At 36.8% G+C, this 15,937-nt stretch overlaps 1 protein-coding gene across 1 annotated transcript in view; it reads left to right on the top strand.

The window, feature by feature from the left end:
- The window catches only part of Slc45a2 (solute carrier family 45 member 2), a 40,323-nt gene that overhangs the window by 18,850 nt on the left and 5,536 nt on the right, over positions 1-15,937 (top strand). The window contains exons 4-5 of the mRNA XM_076856183.1: positions 13,282-13,425; positions 14,054-14,177. Of these exons, the coding sequence (XP_076712298.1) occupies positions 13,282-13,425; positions 14,054-14,177 (268 nt within the window). The remainder of the gene's footprint in view (positions 1-13,281; positions 13,426-14,053; positions 14,178-15,937) is intronic.

Genomic DNA, 15,937 nt, shown 5'->3' with positions numbered 1-15,937 from the left:
TGACTGGATTGGGCATGTATATTTTGTGTCATGGCTTGATTGGATGTCATTGATTTCCAGTGAACTGAGCAGTGAATTCATTAGCTTAAATTTAAAAAGAAAAAACGCTCATGAAATACCAGAGAAATCGGACAAAGTTTAGATGAATTGGCCAGAGAAAAGACTAGAAGTGGGCAGATCAATAGAGGAGCTATTAACCCCACAAAGCTTGTTAAATTAAAATTTATTAAAATGAAATACAATTAAAACTTCAGTTCATTAGTTGCATTAGACACATTTCTAAAAGCAAAGCCTCATATGACTGGTAGCTACTGTTCAAGACAGTGAAAGCACAGAATCTTTCCATCACTATGAAAAGTTCTATTGGACAATATTCATGCAACAATTGCGTCTTTATTCAAACTGAGTTTAAATATCAACTGCTCAGCTTATAGCACAAAAGGTTGTACTCATTGGCAAAGAGGTTATAGAAGACCTGGGTTCAAGTCTTGGCTCCTCTATCTGGCTGACTTTTGTTATTGATTCAATAAATAACTAACAGGCACAGCTGTCAGATAGCCTATGAGCCAGAGCATGTGTGTTCAAATTCTGCCTTCACCACCTCTGAAAGTTATGACCCTGAGCATTTATATTTTCGTAAAGTGAAAAAGTATTTCCATCTATCTGCAGGGATATTGGGTAAGGTTACATAATATAATTCACGTACAGTTGATTACAGTGGTTCCCACCACACAGTAAGATAGCACGCTTAGGTGTTGTTATTATACGTCTGGAAGAATGCTGAGTTCTCTAAGCACAAACAGGGGACACAGTCCAGACTCTAAACAAGCCCAGTGAGTTTCATCTCCCTGAGGTTGGCTTATTTTATTGGCTTGGTCCATCTATTTTCCAAGACTATTGGAATGTTCAACTAACATAAAGATGGAAAGGTGTTTTTATAAACTTTACCTAAGTATAAAAACATATAATTATTATTCATTCAATGAACTTCTCTGAGTACTAAGTATGTACAAAGCACTATACTGGATATTTGGGAGCCATAAAATTGACTAATGTGCAGTACCTATTCTAGTATTTACAACCCAACAGTGGGCATGAGCCACTTACCACTGCGATAAGATACAACATGGTTAACACTTTAAAAGCCATGAGTCAGTTGAAATCTTCTAGAAAGCAGGCACTGGGAGAAGGTTAACCATGCAAGAGATTTCATTGGGGAAAACAGCATGAAGGGCAAAAGGGAAGAAGCAGATAAAGACAGGGAAAGTCTTCCTATCATGATGTGAGAGGAGAAGTAAAAAGAAGGGGGACAGGAAGACTCTTAGACACAGTGCAGTTCTAACAAAGTTTCAGCCAAACCAGTAGGGAATCCTCCAGCCAAATTGGACCTTAGAGGAGTCCCAAGTCTTTTTAGAGCAGGCTAAAACTCGTATCTCACATCTTGTTTAATCACTGGCTAGAAACAGCCCGGGGAAGGATACCCTGGTTGGCCTGGGTGAGGATACAGAGAAACTGGTCAGGGCTCTGTTTTCTACAGAAGGGCATCCAAATGGCACATTTCCATGGTGGTCATGAGTGGCACCATAAAACTGCTATTGGCTTTTACAAAAGGGAGAGATTGTGCATGAGCAAACAGAGCAAGTCTTCATGGATGAAATCATCTTTGAATTGTGCCTTGAATGATGGTGAAGATTTGAATAAGTAGAAACTGGGGGTAAGAATACTCCTGGACCAGAGAAGACAATCAACAAAGCTATAAAATGAGAGGGAAGGAAGGCTAGAAGCATATTTGGGGAAACCATAATTGGTAAATAGCAGGGGGAAATATATTTATTTTAGATAAAATAGACTTTCAGTCACAAACTGTACAATGAGACAAAAAGGCCAGTATGTAATGATAAAGGGATCATTTCACCCAGCAGATAGAACAATTGCAAATATATACATACTCAAGGTCAGAATGTGTGTGTGTGTAACATAGTTATCTATTAATATATGTAGAAATAGACTGTAATACAATAATAGTAGGGCACTTTAATAATCCCACTTTCAATAATGGACAGATCATACAGACAGAAAATCAACGAGGCTTTGAAGTACACTTCAGAACAAATGGACCCAACAGACTAACAGAACATTTCCTCCAATAGCAACAGAATACACATTCTTCTCAAGTGCACACGGAAAATTCTCTAGGATAGATCATTTAGGTCACAAACAAGGCAACACATTTAAGAAGACTAAAATAGTAACAAGAGCCATTTTAGTATAAAACTTAAAAGGAATAATAGAAGGTATTTCAGAAATTCTCAAATATGTGGAAATTAAAGAGCATGCTCCTAAACAACCTATGGGTCCAAGAAAAAGTAAAAAAAAAAAAAAAAAAAAGAAATTTAAAAGATATCTTGAGACAAATGAAAATGGAAACACAATTTTTAAAAAAATTATGAGATGCAGCAAAAATAGTTCTAAGAGGCAAGTTTATAGCAATAAATGCTTACATTGAAAAAGGAAGAAACATCTAATAATCTAAATAATAATCCAAATAATCTAGAATTACATTTTAAGAAATTAGAATATGGGGAACAAACTAAGCCAAAAGTTGGTACAAGGAAGAAAATAATAAAAATCAGAGCAGAAATAACTGATATAGAGACTATAAAAAAACAACAGAAAATATCAATGAAACTAAGAGTTGGTTTTTTTGAAAGGTAAACAAAATTGACAAACCTTTTGTCAGACCAAGTAAAAATTAGAAAGGACTCAAACAAGTAAAATTGTAAATGAAAGAGGAGTCATTAAAACTGATGTTGCAGAAATAAAAAAAAAAATCTCATGAGACTACTATGGGCAATTATATGCCAAAAAATTTAGATAATCTAGAAGAAATGGATCAATTTTTAGACACATAATACCTACCAAGACTAAGTCATGAAGAGATAGAAAGTCTGAACAAACCAAAAACAAGTAAGGAAACTAAATCAGTTTAACAAAAACAACAACAAACTCCCATCTAAGAAAAGTTCAGAATGTGATTGCTTTATGTTTGAATTCTACCAAACATTTAAAGAATTAATGCCAATTCTTAAACTCTTCCAAAAAAATGAAGAGGAGAGAAAACTTAATTTATGAAGTCATCATTACCCTGATTCTAAAGTCAAAATAATGAGAGTAAAATTAATAAAAGAAAATTACAGGTCAAAATCCCTGTTAAATATAGATGTAAATATGATGAACAAAATACTAGCAAATCAAAATCAGCAGTACATTAAAAGAATCATTCACCATGATTAAGTGAGATTTATCCCTGGCATGCAAAGACAGTTCAACATACTCAAATTAACACCACAAGAAAAGAATAAAGGGCAAAAACTATATGATCATCTCAACAGATGCAAAAAAAGGCAATAGACAAAATTCAACATGATTTTATGGTTGAAACTCTCAACACATTAAGTATAGAAAGAATGTATCTCAACATGTGTAGGTTATGTATCAAAAACCCACAATCATCATCATTCCATGGTAGAAATTAGCTTTTCCTCTAAGATCAGGAACAAGGAAAGGATAGCCACTGTTGCCAATTCTGTTCAGCTTAGTACTGGGAGTCCTAACCAGAATAATTGGATAAGAGAAAGAAATAAAAAGTATTCAGATGGAAATAAAGAAGTTAAATTGTCTCTATTTGCAGATGATATGGTCTTATAGTTAGAAAACCCTAAAGACTCCACCAAAAAAAGTTAGAACTGATAAATGAATTTATTAAAGTTGAGAATACAAAATCAACATGCACAATCGGTAGCATTTCTATACATTAACAAAAAATCTATCCAAAAATAAAATTAAGACAATAATTCCACTTCCAATAGCTACAAAAAATACTTAGGAATAAATTTAACAAAGATCTGTACACTGAAAACTATAAACATGGTTGAAAGAAATTGAGGGCACAAATAAATGGAAAGATATCACATGTTCATGAATTGGAGGAATTTACATTATTAAAATGTCGTTATTGCTCAAAGCATTTTACATATTCATTGTAATCCCTATCAAAATTCTGATGAAATTTTCCACAGAAATAATAAAAACAATTCTAAAATCCATATAAAACCACAAAAGATCCCAGAGAGCCAAAGCAATCTTAAGCATAATGAGCAGAGCCAAAGGCATCATATTATCTGGCTTGAAAATCTACTACAAAGATGTAGTCACCAACACAGCATGGCATTGGCATAAAACCAGCACTTAGACCAGTGGGATAGAATAAAGTGCCCAGAAATTAATCCTCACATTTATGGTCATTTGACCTTTGGAAAAGATGTCAAAAAGTCACAATGGGAAAGAAGGTCTTTTGAATGAATGATACTGAGAAAATTGGCTATCTGCATGAGGGGGAATGTAATTCTATCTTAAAACATAATAAAAAATCAATGCAATGCAAAGGGATTAAAGATTTAAACATAAGACCTAAAATTATAAAACTACCCCCCCAAAAAATAGGGAAAAGCTCAATGACTTTAGTCTGGGTAAAGATTTTGTTACCACCCTATAGAACCGACAAGAAAAGTAAAAATAGACAAATAAGATGATATCAAACTAAAACTTTCTGCAAAGCAAAGGAAAACAATGGAATGAATGGACAACCTTTGAATAAGAAAATATATTTGAAAACTTTATATCTTCCAATTCATGAACATGCAATATTTTTCACTTATTTGTGCCCTCAATTTCTTTCAACCATGTTTTATAGTTTTCAGTGTACAGATTTTGGTTAAATTTTTTCCTAGGTATTTTTTGTAGCTATTGGAAGTGGGATTATTGTCTTAATTTTATTTTTGGATAGATTTTTGTTAATGTATAGAAATGCATGTTGATTTTGTATTCTCAACTTTAATAAATTCATTTATCAGTTCTTTTTTTGGTGGAGTCTTTAGGGTTTTCTAAATATAAGATCATATCATCTGCAAACAGAGACAATTTGACTTCTTCCGTTAGTATCCAAAATATATAAAGAACACAACTCAATAGCAAGAAAATGAATACCTTGATTGAAAAATGGGCAGGTTTCTGAAAAGACATTTATCCAAAAAAACATAATGAATAAACAATAGGTATATTTTTAAGTACTCAACATCACTAATCATCAGGGAAATGCAAAGTAAAACCACAGTGAGTCCTCTCCCCATACCCGTTAGAATGGCTATTATCAAAAAAGATGAAAGATAACAAACACTGGAAGAATGTCCACAAAGGGAACTCTTGTACATTGTAGATGGGAGTGTAATTTGTTACAGCCATCCCTGAAAACCATATGGCAGTTCCTCAAAAAATTAACAATAAAACTACCAGCAATCTCACTACTGGGATTATGTCCAAAGGATATGAAATGGATATGTCAAAGAGATATCTGTATTCCTATTTTTGTTTCAGCACTATTCACAATTTCCAGGCTTTGAAATCAAACTGACTGTCCATCATGGATATTTTTTTAAATTTATTTCTTACATACATGTCAATAGTGGAATGCATTACACTCATAATTATCCATTCACAGCACAATTTTTCATAACTTTGTATATAAAATATGTTCACACCAAATTATGCCATTATACATGAGCTCTTTCTTTTTTTGCATTACAATTCTTTATACCACAATTTATCATATCTCTGTATATAATTTGACACCAAATTCACATCTTCATACATGTATTTTGTGTAATGATAACCATCTTCCACCATCCATGCGATTCCCCTTCTCCCTCCCTTTCCCTCCCACCCCTATTCCCTATCTAGAGGTAATCTTCCTCCCATGCTCTCCCTCCCTACCCTACTCTGAGTCACCCCGCTTATATCAGAGAAAACATTCGGCATTTGTTTTTTTGGGATTGGCTGACTTCACTTAGCATAATCTTCTCTAATGCCATCCATTTCCCTGCACATCATAGATATTTGGATAAAGCAAATGTGGTTTATACACACAATGGGATACTATTGAGCCTTAAAAGAAGGAAATCCTATTATTTGTGACAATGAGTGAACCTAGAAGTCATTATAAGAAATAAGATAGACACCAAACAAGAGTTATTGCATGATCTCACTTATATGTGGAATGTAAAAACATTGAACATATAGGTACCAAGAGTAACATGGTGGTTACCAGAGGCTGAGAGAAGGAAGAAGTGGGGAGGTGTTGGCAAAAGGACACAAAAAATTTCCCATTTGATAGGAATAATTCAAGAGATCCCTTGTATAACTAATGATAATATGATGAATACTTGAAATGACTTAGATTTCAAAAATTTTCACCACAAAAAGAAAAATAAAATAATATATATGTTAAGTAGCTTGATTTATCCATTCTACAATGTACACATGGATCAAAACATCATGCAGAAAAGTTCCCTTGCTTCATATCCTCTCCAACATTTGTTACATTTTCTTGACAATAGCTATTCTAATAGATGTAAGGTGATATCTCATCATGATTTTAACTTCCATTTCCCTGAAACATATATTTTAACTTGTCAGTTAAAATAAAGAAGGAAAAGGAAAAGGATAACCAAGTGTGTAACTGCAAAGCTCAGGTGGAGAGTGGTCAGTAGAGGGCTAGAAGGTATGAAGATTGGATTAATCCCTTGGATTTGGCAGTAAGGAGCTTGTGAGGAATTTTAAGATATCAGTTTAGGAGATTTATAGTTTGAAAGACAAGTTGCAAAGGGGTTTGAGAGAAAACTTAGTAAAAAAAAAGAGGGGGGGAGACATTAAGGAGAGTAGAAATAAAAGTTTCTAGGAATGACCAAAAGTGTCAACCAATGAATGGGGCAAGGACTTTGGAAGCATCAAGTCTCAATCATGGATCTTAGCTGAGTTAAGGTATAGGAGATCCCAAATAACAAGGGATTGTATAAATTATAAATTCAGCTTGGCATGGTGGTGCACACACCTGTAATCCTAGCTACTTGTAAGGCTAAGGCAGGAGGATCACAAATCCAAGTACAGCCTCAACAACTTAGTGAAACACTATCTCAAAATAAAAAGGGCTGGGGATGTAGTTCAGTGGTAGAGCACCACTGGATTCAATCTTCAGTACCAAAAAAAAAAAATGTAGATTCATTTTCTTTCTTATAAAAGACCAAACAGATGATTCTGGATGGATATAAAATTCTACAAGGAATATGGACTGCTTTCTATTTTGTTGCTCTGCAATTTGAACATGGTGTCTTAGTTTTGAGGTCCAAGATAGCTTTTCTAGTTATCACTGTTATATTTCTATCAGCAGGAAAGTTGCGAACTTCTGCCTACATACTTAAATAATTGGCCAGAACTTTGTCACATGGCCATAAGAAGCTGCAAGTAGGATGGGGACTATCACTGTCACTGGGAAACCATCTGCACTGTTGAAATTATATTGCTTATCAGAAAAGAAGAGCAGGTTCTAGGGTCAATTATTAGTCTTGACAACTTACCATCTCCTCAGCCTGGTCCCTGTGCAGGTACTTTAACCCATGGAGCTCAGATTTTTTTTTTCAATCTATTAATTGAAGATAATTGCTATGTCCCTTATTAGAATTAAATGCAAACATCTACCCTGGTGGTTTACAAATAGTAATTGTTACACACATTTGCTTTCTTTTTTAAAGCACCACAGGTTCAGAATTAAAATCCAAGCAAGTTTTCTGTGCTGGGGCAGAAAGAATTTGGGAAGTGTCTTTTTAATAATTAAAAGAGTTGGCTACCAAATGTTTTCAAAGGAATGCAGTTTTGTTATATTTAGGCCTCCCGTGTCTTGACTTCCTGGGGACCCCTACTCATTTCTGAAGACTCTTTTACTTCCCAACCCGTGTGCAAGCTTTTCCTTTTGACTCCGGTATTATGATATTTGATTTTCTCCTGGAATCTTTTCACCTTGTGTGCCTGTTTACTAACTTGTCTGTGTCTCCCCTATTGATGATGAGGGAATTTCCTTCTTAACCCTGACATTTACCTCAGTGCCTGGACTACAGGAAGCAACAAACAGTTCATTAAGTGGTTTGTTGAATGAATACAACAAAAGCAATTATGTGTCATAGAGTTGTTGCTGGGATTTTTGACAAATAAGAATTATTAGAGTAATCCTGTGTAAACAGTTTATTCATTCATTCATTTCTTTATTCATTCAGCAATTATTCCTTACCATGCTAGACCCAATGCTGAGCAAGAGAAGACTGTAGATATCAAGATAAACTCTGTCCTTGCCCCACAGAGTTTGTTTAGCAAAGCATGACTATGTGTTGTTTTAATTTTTTAAATAAATGCCTAATTTTTTAATAATTTTAGATTTTTTAAAAGTTGAAAAGATAATACAGAGTACTTGTGTATATTTCACCAGCTTTCCCCTATTATTAACATCTTAATTAACTATGCATAGTTGTCAAAACTAAGAAATTAACATTGGTACAACACTAGAAATAAGCAGCTGATTTATTTGGATTTGTATCTGTTTTTCCACTAATGTTGTTTTTCTCTTCCAGGATCCAATCTAGGATACTACATTGCATTTAGCTAAGTGGTTTATAAAATTCCTAAACTGTTTTTTTTTGTTGTTGTTTGCAATGATATTTTAAGAAAGTATTTTTGCTGCTTATAGTGAAAAGAAAACCTTACTTCAGTTTGTTTAATTATGTCTAGAATAAAAGCAATATGTCTTAGCTGCTAGTTATAAGAATCTATGAATTATTTTTAAGGTTGAGTTTTTTCTCTTATATTGTTTATTACTTGCTCTATTCATTCACTTGGCATTTCTTCAAAATTTATGCAAAAGTAAACATTAACATTGCTTGTGTTTAGATTGACAAAATGCTTACTGCAGTAGGGTCTGCTGAACAGAAGCTACATGAATATTGCTCCCACATAGTTCAGTTCCTGCAACGCATTGTCCTGTTTTCATCATGCCATCTGACAATACAATGGAAGAGAATAATCTGCCCTTCGTTTGATAATGTAGCTCAAGGATAACAAGGAGGTCTCTGAGAGGAAGCCTTCATTTTATCTTGATCACACAGCAAATAGAGAAAATACGATCACGTAGGTCTCCTGAGATTCTAGCCTAACCTCTGCAGCAGGCTACCTGGGGAAGAATACTTCCCCTGGCTTCCTTCACTAACAAATCAGATCTCTAAGGTCACTAGTGATACTAGAGCTTCCTTGCTGTGAGATTCTGCCCCGCCAATGGGGAAATCTTGGAACATCCATCTGATGGGACATATGATTGAGATCATTAAAAACTGTGTATGTGTTTGAAGATTTCTGTAAAACACAATTTATCAGGTAAAAAACACATATTTACATAAATTAATCTATGTTCTGGGAAAAAGTTATACACAAATGGAGAAAAAATGGAAAGGAAATATACCCAAAATGTTTATTAACAGTTATCTTTTTCTGAGTGATGAACTAAAACCTGGCTTTCATTTTATTTTTGAAAACCCTGCAGCATCTCCAGAATTTCTGTAGTGGACATAAAAAGTAATGAAAATAAAGAAAAAAATAATGTCATGGTTTAAGGAATAAAATAAATTTTATTTACTAATGATATGTAAATATTACTCTAATAGATTATCTGGGGCGTGTGTGTGTGTGTGTGTGTGTGTGTGTGTGTGTGTGGTACTGGGGTTTGAACCCAGGGCCTTGGGCATGCTAGGCAACTCTTCTACCAGTGAGTTTCATCCCTAGGCCTTTTTTTATTTTCTTGCTATGTTGTCCAGGCTGGTATCTAACTTGTGATCCTCCTGCCTTGGCCTCCAGAGTGGCTGAGATTATAGGCATGAGCCCTGCAGATTATCTGCCTTTTTGATGTCCTTGATAGATTGTGGCTCCCTCTCAAAAAGTCACCCAGCACACTTCCATTCAGAAGCTGTTGTGAGGAGCTGGGGCTGTAGCTCAGTAGTAGAGCACTCACTTCACACAAAGTGAGGCGCTGGGTTCGATCCTCAGCACCACATAAAAATAAATGAATAAAGACATTGTGTCCATCTGCAACTAAAAATTCTTTTTAAAAAAGAAGTCTACTGAGAAGCAAGGAACTCTTTGCATTAGCAAAAAAAGAATCACATCAAATATAACTATCACTGGAGAGTTGTTGGTCAAAGGACACAAAATTTCAGTTCAACAGGAGATATTAGTACAAAGGGTCTATTATACAACATGGTGACTATATGTGGTGTATACTTAATGTACTGTATATTCAAAACTTGCTGACAGAGTATAATTTAAGAGTCCTCACTACAAACAATTAATAAATGTGAGGTAATTCAATGTTAATTGGCCACATTAGCCACTCCACAATGTACTCATATTTCAAAACATCATATACTATATCATCAGTATATGTACTTTTTGTTAATTAAAAAATAAGCAATAAGAAAAAAATACAATGGACTGTCTTATATGTGCCACATATACAACATTGAAGGCTTTGCAAGTTTTTGTCATTTGGTTTAAGTAACAAAATAAGAATAAAAATTAGAATAACATAGCTTAGGCTCAAAGCCATGCATATGGCCCTTTTCTTCCAAATGCACATCTTGGGAGGTCTCTAGCTAAGCTGTGGCGTCTGCACTGTGCCAGGGCCCTGCACTAAGGCCAAGGGCGTCATTGTTTTCAAAATGAGAGTGGCTGAGTGATTTGAGAACTGGGATTTGTCTTTTTAGTGGCAAGAGGCCTGAATTATTTCAGAGTTTAACCTGGATCCCATAAAATCCTTCTCCATGCCCCCAAAAGTTGTTGTTGTCAATATTTGAGTAGTCTCCTTTTGAATGTACTTTTGTGGAGTTCTCTCGCCCCTGATAACTGTGCTTTGTTCATTATAAATCCATCACCCTCCAGTTGACTGTGGTGCAGAGTGTATGCAGCAAAATGACTCCCAGGGGCTCAGAATCATTGAAAGATCTTTTCAAAGGGAATTGATGAGTCAGGGATAAGGTGCCAGCTGGATTTCCATTCTGAGTTAAAATACCCAAAGGAGCTTTGAATATTTACATTCCAAGCTTTTGCAAAAACACTAGGCACAATTCAAAACCTCATATTTATTTTTGGAAAAAAAGGAAAACTAGGTGAATAATGAAAACGGGCTGAAAAATGCATTAAAGGCAGAAGCATAAATTAATATTTAGAAGGAGGTTGAATACTTATCTGCCAGATTCACTTTCTCCACTATGCAATTTTGGAAAGAGGGGGAGGAAAGTGGAGACAAATTACTTTGTTTGAAGCATGAAAACCAGGCTGTTGCTCTCTGGGCAACATCTTTAGCTACTTATTTTCCTGTGGGTGTGGGATATACAGCAATTTTGAAGTACATTTGTGTTACAATCACTACTCATTTTGACAGGTACTATATTCTATGTGCAGAAAACAGTTATTTTTCCTAATTCCAAGGAAATATCTATGTTTTTAATAGGAATTAAGTATAAGAAACATCAGTACAGTCATAGTCAGTGGTTAAATACTGTAAGATTGATGGATTTTAAAACAGCAATTTGTACAACAAAACTTAAGTGGGTAAATCTGAATTTCTACAACAAAGAAACCAAAATCATTATCATTTAAGGTGAAAAGTTATGAACCAAATGTAATTATAGTTAAATAAAAAATCTCAGGACACTGTCTCTCAGGCGATTGACTAACTAGGACTCTATCTTTTAATGTCAAGATTCTAATAAATGAAAATCTGCCAAGAAAGACCAATCACTCTACCACAGTTGATGTTTTGATTCTGTCAGCAGGGCAGCTGAATAATATTCTTGAGGTTTCATTCTTCTAAGACAAGATGTTAAAGACTATTTCATTCTTTGCATTTCAAAACAGTTTATGTCCAGTTTAAATTGTCTCAATCTCTCAAGTTTTCCGAAACCCCCAAATAATTGTAGCCTCTGGTCTTAACCCAATCTAAATCTAAATTGAAGAGTTTTAGGGCAAATATATTCATCACTTATATGCTTTTGTGTATTCACACTTTTCTACATTGTTCCCATTTCAACTCAACATAACGTTCATTCACATGTGTCCACTATTGGCAGCATCCAGAGAAATGATCCAAGATAAGGCAGCTGGCCAAGACCAGGGAGCTGACTGGATTCGTTTGCTATTGTTGCATTTAAAAATCACTACAACCTAGCCACTCAAAACAGCATCTATTAGTCATCTCACAGCTCCCTTGGTCAGAGACTGGGTGAGCTCTTCTGGGCCCTGTGCTCAGGTCTCAGAAGACTGAAATCAAGCTGTCAGCAGAGCCATGACCTCATTTGATCTTCGAGTTCATTCAGGCTTCAGGCTGTTTGTAGAGTCCAGAGTGTTTTTTTTTGTTTTGTTTTGTCTTGTCTGTATGAGGAATTAAACCCAGGGTGCTTTACCTGAGATAGACCCCTAGTCCTTTCTATTTTTTTATTTTGGGGCAGGTTCTCCTTCAGTTGTCAAGGCTGGCCTTGAACTTGTGATCTTCCTCCCCAACAACCCAAGTTTCTGGGATTATAGGTGTGCACCACCATGCCCAACCAGAATCCGGCTCTGTGTGTTATAGGACGGAGGTCCATATTTTCCTCCCAATTATTGGCCATAAGTTGCTCTGAACCCCTCAAGGCCACTCACAGGTCCTTAGCATGTGGCACCTTCAAAGCCAGTGATTCTTGTGCTTCAAATCGTTCTGATTTCCCCTTCTGCTATCAGCCGAAGAAAACTCTGCTATCCAAGGGTTCATATGATTCAACCAGGGACACCCAGGTAGTCTCTCTTTTGATCAACTCAAAGTCAACTGATTAGTAAGCTTAGATTATATCTACAAAATCCCTTCGGCATGCAACACCATAATCATAGGATAACATCAGAGAACAGACAGACTGAAGGCCATCTTAGGTGTGTCCTACAATGCTCTCAGAGTCAAGAAATCTAAGAATTCCCATCATCTAAGGGCTGGTTAGATCTGTTAACTTTGTGCTCTTACAGCCAGCATGATTCAAAGATAGGATTCTAGATATCTCTTTTGCCTTGGCCCCTAGCTGGTACCATTCCCACTCTCTTAGGGCACAAAAGTCTTATTTGGGGCCAGAAAAATGCTAAGTAGTCACTCATACTTAATAGAACAATGTCTATGCATCTATTCCAAGGAAATGTAGATGTTATTCCCAGAAAAAGTAACCCTGTGTGATGGCCAAGTGAGAGACATGTGAGATGGTGTGTGCCCTGGCTTCTGCAGCTGGCTGGGTTTCTCACTGAAGGTCACACCTCTGCTTCATTGTGTCATTCCAGACTCGGAGGGCAATGACCATGAAGTCACTCCTGAGGGCACTGGCGAGCATGCCACCCCACTACCGCTTCCTCTGCATCAGCCACCTCATTGGATGGACTGCCTTCCTGTCCAACATGCTCTTCTTCACAGATTTCATGGGCCAGGTAATGAACATGTCCATGCACACACTCATTGACCCACATCAACTCTTCAGTCAGCAGTTGTTGAACTTTCTCTGCATTAGCCAAGAGTAAGAGTACAGGAAAGAGTACCTTCCAGGAGTTGGCTTTCAGACAAGGAAGCAGCAGCTACTGACTCTAGAAGACACCATGAGACCTACTAGCATTTGATCCAATACCAGGGAAAACCAAAGTGTCAGCTGGAGAGATCATGGCCAATTTCATAAAGAAGGCACAATATGATCTGGGCCTTGGAAGAGGAGTAGGAGTTCCAGAGACAGAGGAGGGAAAGGAAGCCCTCGGAGCAGGAATAGCCAATGGCAAGGTTGGGTGTCAGGGTTGCCTAAGTCAGGTTGGGGCCAGATGTGCAAGGGTGTTAAGATGTAGGGGATTGTTGTTTAGACAGGATGCATAAGTGTTAGACTTTCTGAAGGTCCTTGAAGGAAGGTGTGATGGGATCTGACTTGGTTGTGATAGAATGCACTCTGTGCCCTAGGAAGGACCCCCTGGACTGGGTCATGTCATTTGGGCAGGGGTAGAAAAGCAAAATGCATAAGAAGAGGACCCTATCTCACTGCATGTGTAGCTCAACAGCCCCACACTTCTCTTTCAGATCGTGTATGGCGGGGATCCCTACAGCGCGCACAACTCCACAGAGTTTCTCATCTACCAAAGAGGGGTCGAGGTTGGCTGCTGGGGCTTGTGCATTAACTCTGTGTTTTCTTCACTGTATTCTTGTAAGTCTCCCTCTCCTGGGGGTGTCTTCTAAGGGGCTCCGGCTTAGCCAAATTCAGATTTTGTACTTCTGTATCTATTATTTTCTTTAAAATTTCAGATTCTTGACAAATATATGGAGGTCAGGAAATACTGTTCCCTTAGCAAGGAGCATATGAAGTATCCATGTTCATAGGGAATTCCAGGTGTCGTTTCCCTTCGTGGTTACTCTGTACTTAGAATCAGTGGATTCTTGATCAAGATTTTCTGGAAAATAAAGGGGAGTTGCAAACAAGATGACAACATGCTGGATGGGAGAGACATGGACTCCCAGGAGGTCCACGTTCTACCAGTGGAGTTTTATAAAATACTTGTCAGATTTGCAGAATGCACAAAATAGAAGGGACGATTAATATGATAGGTGATGATCAATGTGGAAAATAACCTCAGCTCTCTGAAGTACAGGGTGCTATGCTACGGGAGCACTGCCCCAACTTTGAGAACAGATTCCAGCTTTCCATTGGATCTTGAGCTTCTGGACCAAGTTTGGAAGACAGAACAAAGGGATTTCTGTCACTGATTTTAAATAAGTCCAAACTAATGTGCTGTAACTCCAGGGTACGACACAGACTCACTTTGTCTTTGGTCACGTAGATGGCAATCTTCAGCTCTGTAGACACTGAATTAAGTGAAAAGTCTTGCCTGCAATATCTGGAGTGGAAATTTGACTCCTAATAGCAAAGAGCTCTTCTCACCCGTCTCTGTTCCTCCAGGGTAGTGAGGGGGAAAGCTGACCTCCAATCAGAGCTCCAGATTTGGGACAGGCTCAGGGGACAGCAGAGGTGTGTCCCAGGTTAGGGAAAGGGAAAGAGAGATGAGGGGAGCCCCTGTTACCATTCTCAGGGGCACACACTCAGTCATTGAATCATGCCTCTTACAGGGGAAAATGTTGAACCCACCCCGTATCCTTCAGTTGACCATAACACAGTGGGGAACCAGATTCAAGATCACTTAAAAATTTGGCATAATGAGGAAGAGGGGGCCTAATATAACAATTAAGGAGTTTTTAAGACTAATAATCAAACAGCCATAAAATTCATTGTCTTAAAATTTAAGGTAGTCAAATAGTGGTGGCTTGCAGCTTATATTTCTTTAGCAAACACTTTTCTTTCCCTGTGAGTGTGTGAACTCAGGGAAATTCCAGGTGGAAGCTTTCAAATACTTACAATGTAATCAGACAGTGATAAGTCAAAAGGGCCTAATAAATTATTCATCTGAATTCCTTTGTGATTTCATGGGTGGGGGGTGATTTCCTATCCCCCACATTCTTGTAAGAGGAACACAATTTTCTATGTGTAATTAGTGTTCTAATTTGGTGTCAACTTTCATTTTATCCCCTCAAAGAATTCCCACTAGGTACAATTCCATCAGTCTGGTTTGACTTCCTGTATGATTTCATGGCATTTGAAAAATTTAAAAGCATGTTATTTTTAGGCCCTTTCTTTTTAAAAACTATTTTTATGCCTTTGTTTTATGTATTTATTTTTATGTGGTGATGAGGATTGAACCCTGTGCCTCACATGTGCTAGGCAAGCGCTCCACCACTAAGCCACAACCCCAGCCCCTCTAGGCCCTTTCTAATTAAAAGCCTTATGTATGAAGAAAACTATCATTTGAATAGTATTCCAAAGTTTATTAATGTATGAATTTATGATATCCCTATCACTGTAAATTTGAGCCAAAATTTTATTTATAAAATACCAGCTGGCCCAGCTCAGGGACT

The sequence above is a fragment of the Callospermophilus lateralis genome, chromosome 5 (assembly GCF_048772815.1).
Source record: "Callospermophilus lateralis isolate mCalLat2 chromosome 5, mCalLat2.hap1, whole genome shotgun sequence".
Lineage (NCBI taxonomy): Eukaryota > Metazoa > Chordata > Mammalia > Rodentia > Sciuridae > Callospermophilus > Callospermophilus lateralis.
The sequence above is the reverse complement of the archived record's forward strand: the minus strand, read 5'-3'. Positions and strand labels throughout refer to the sequence as shown.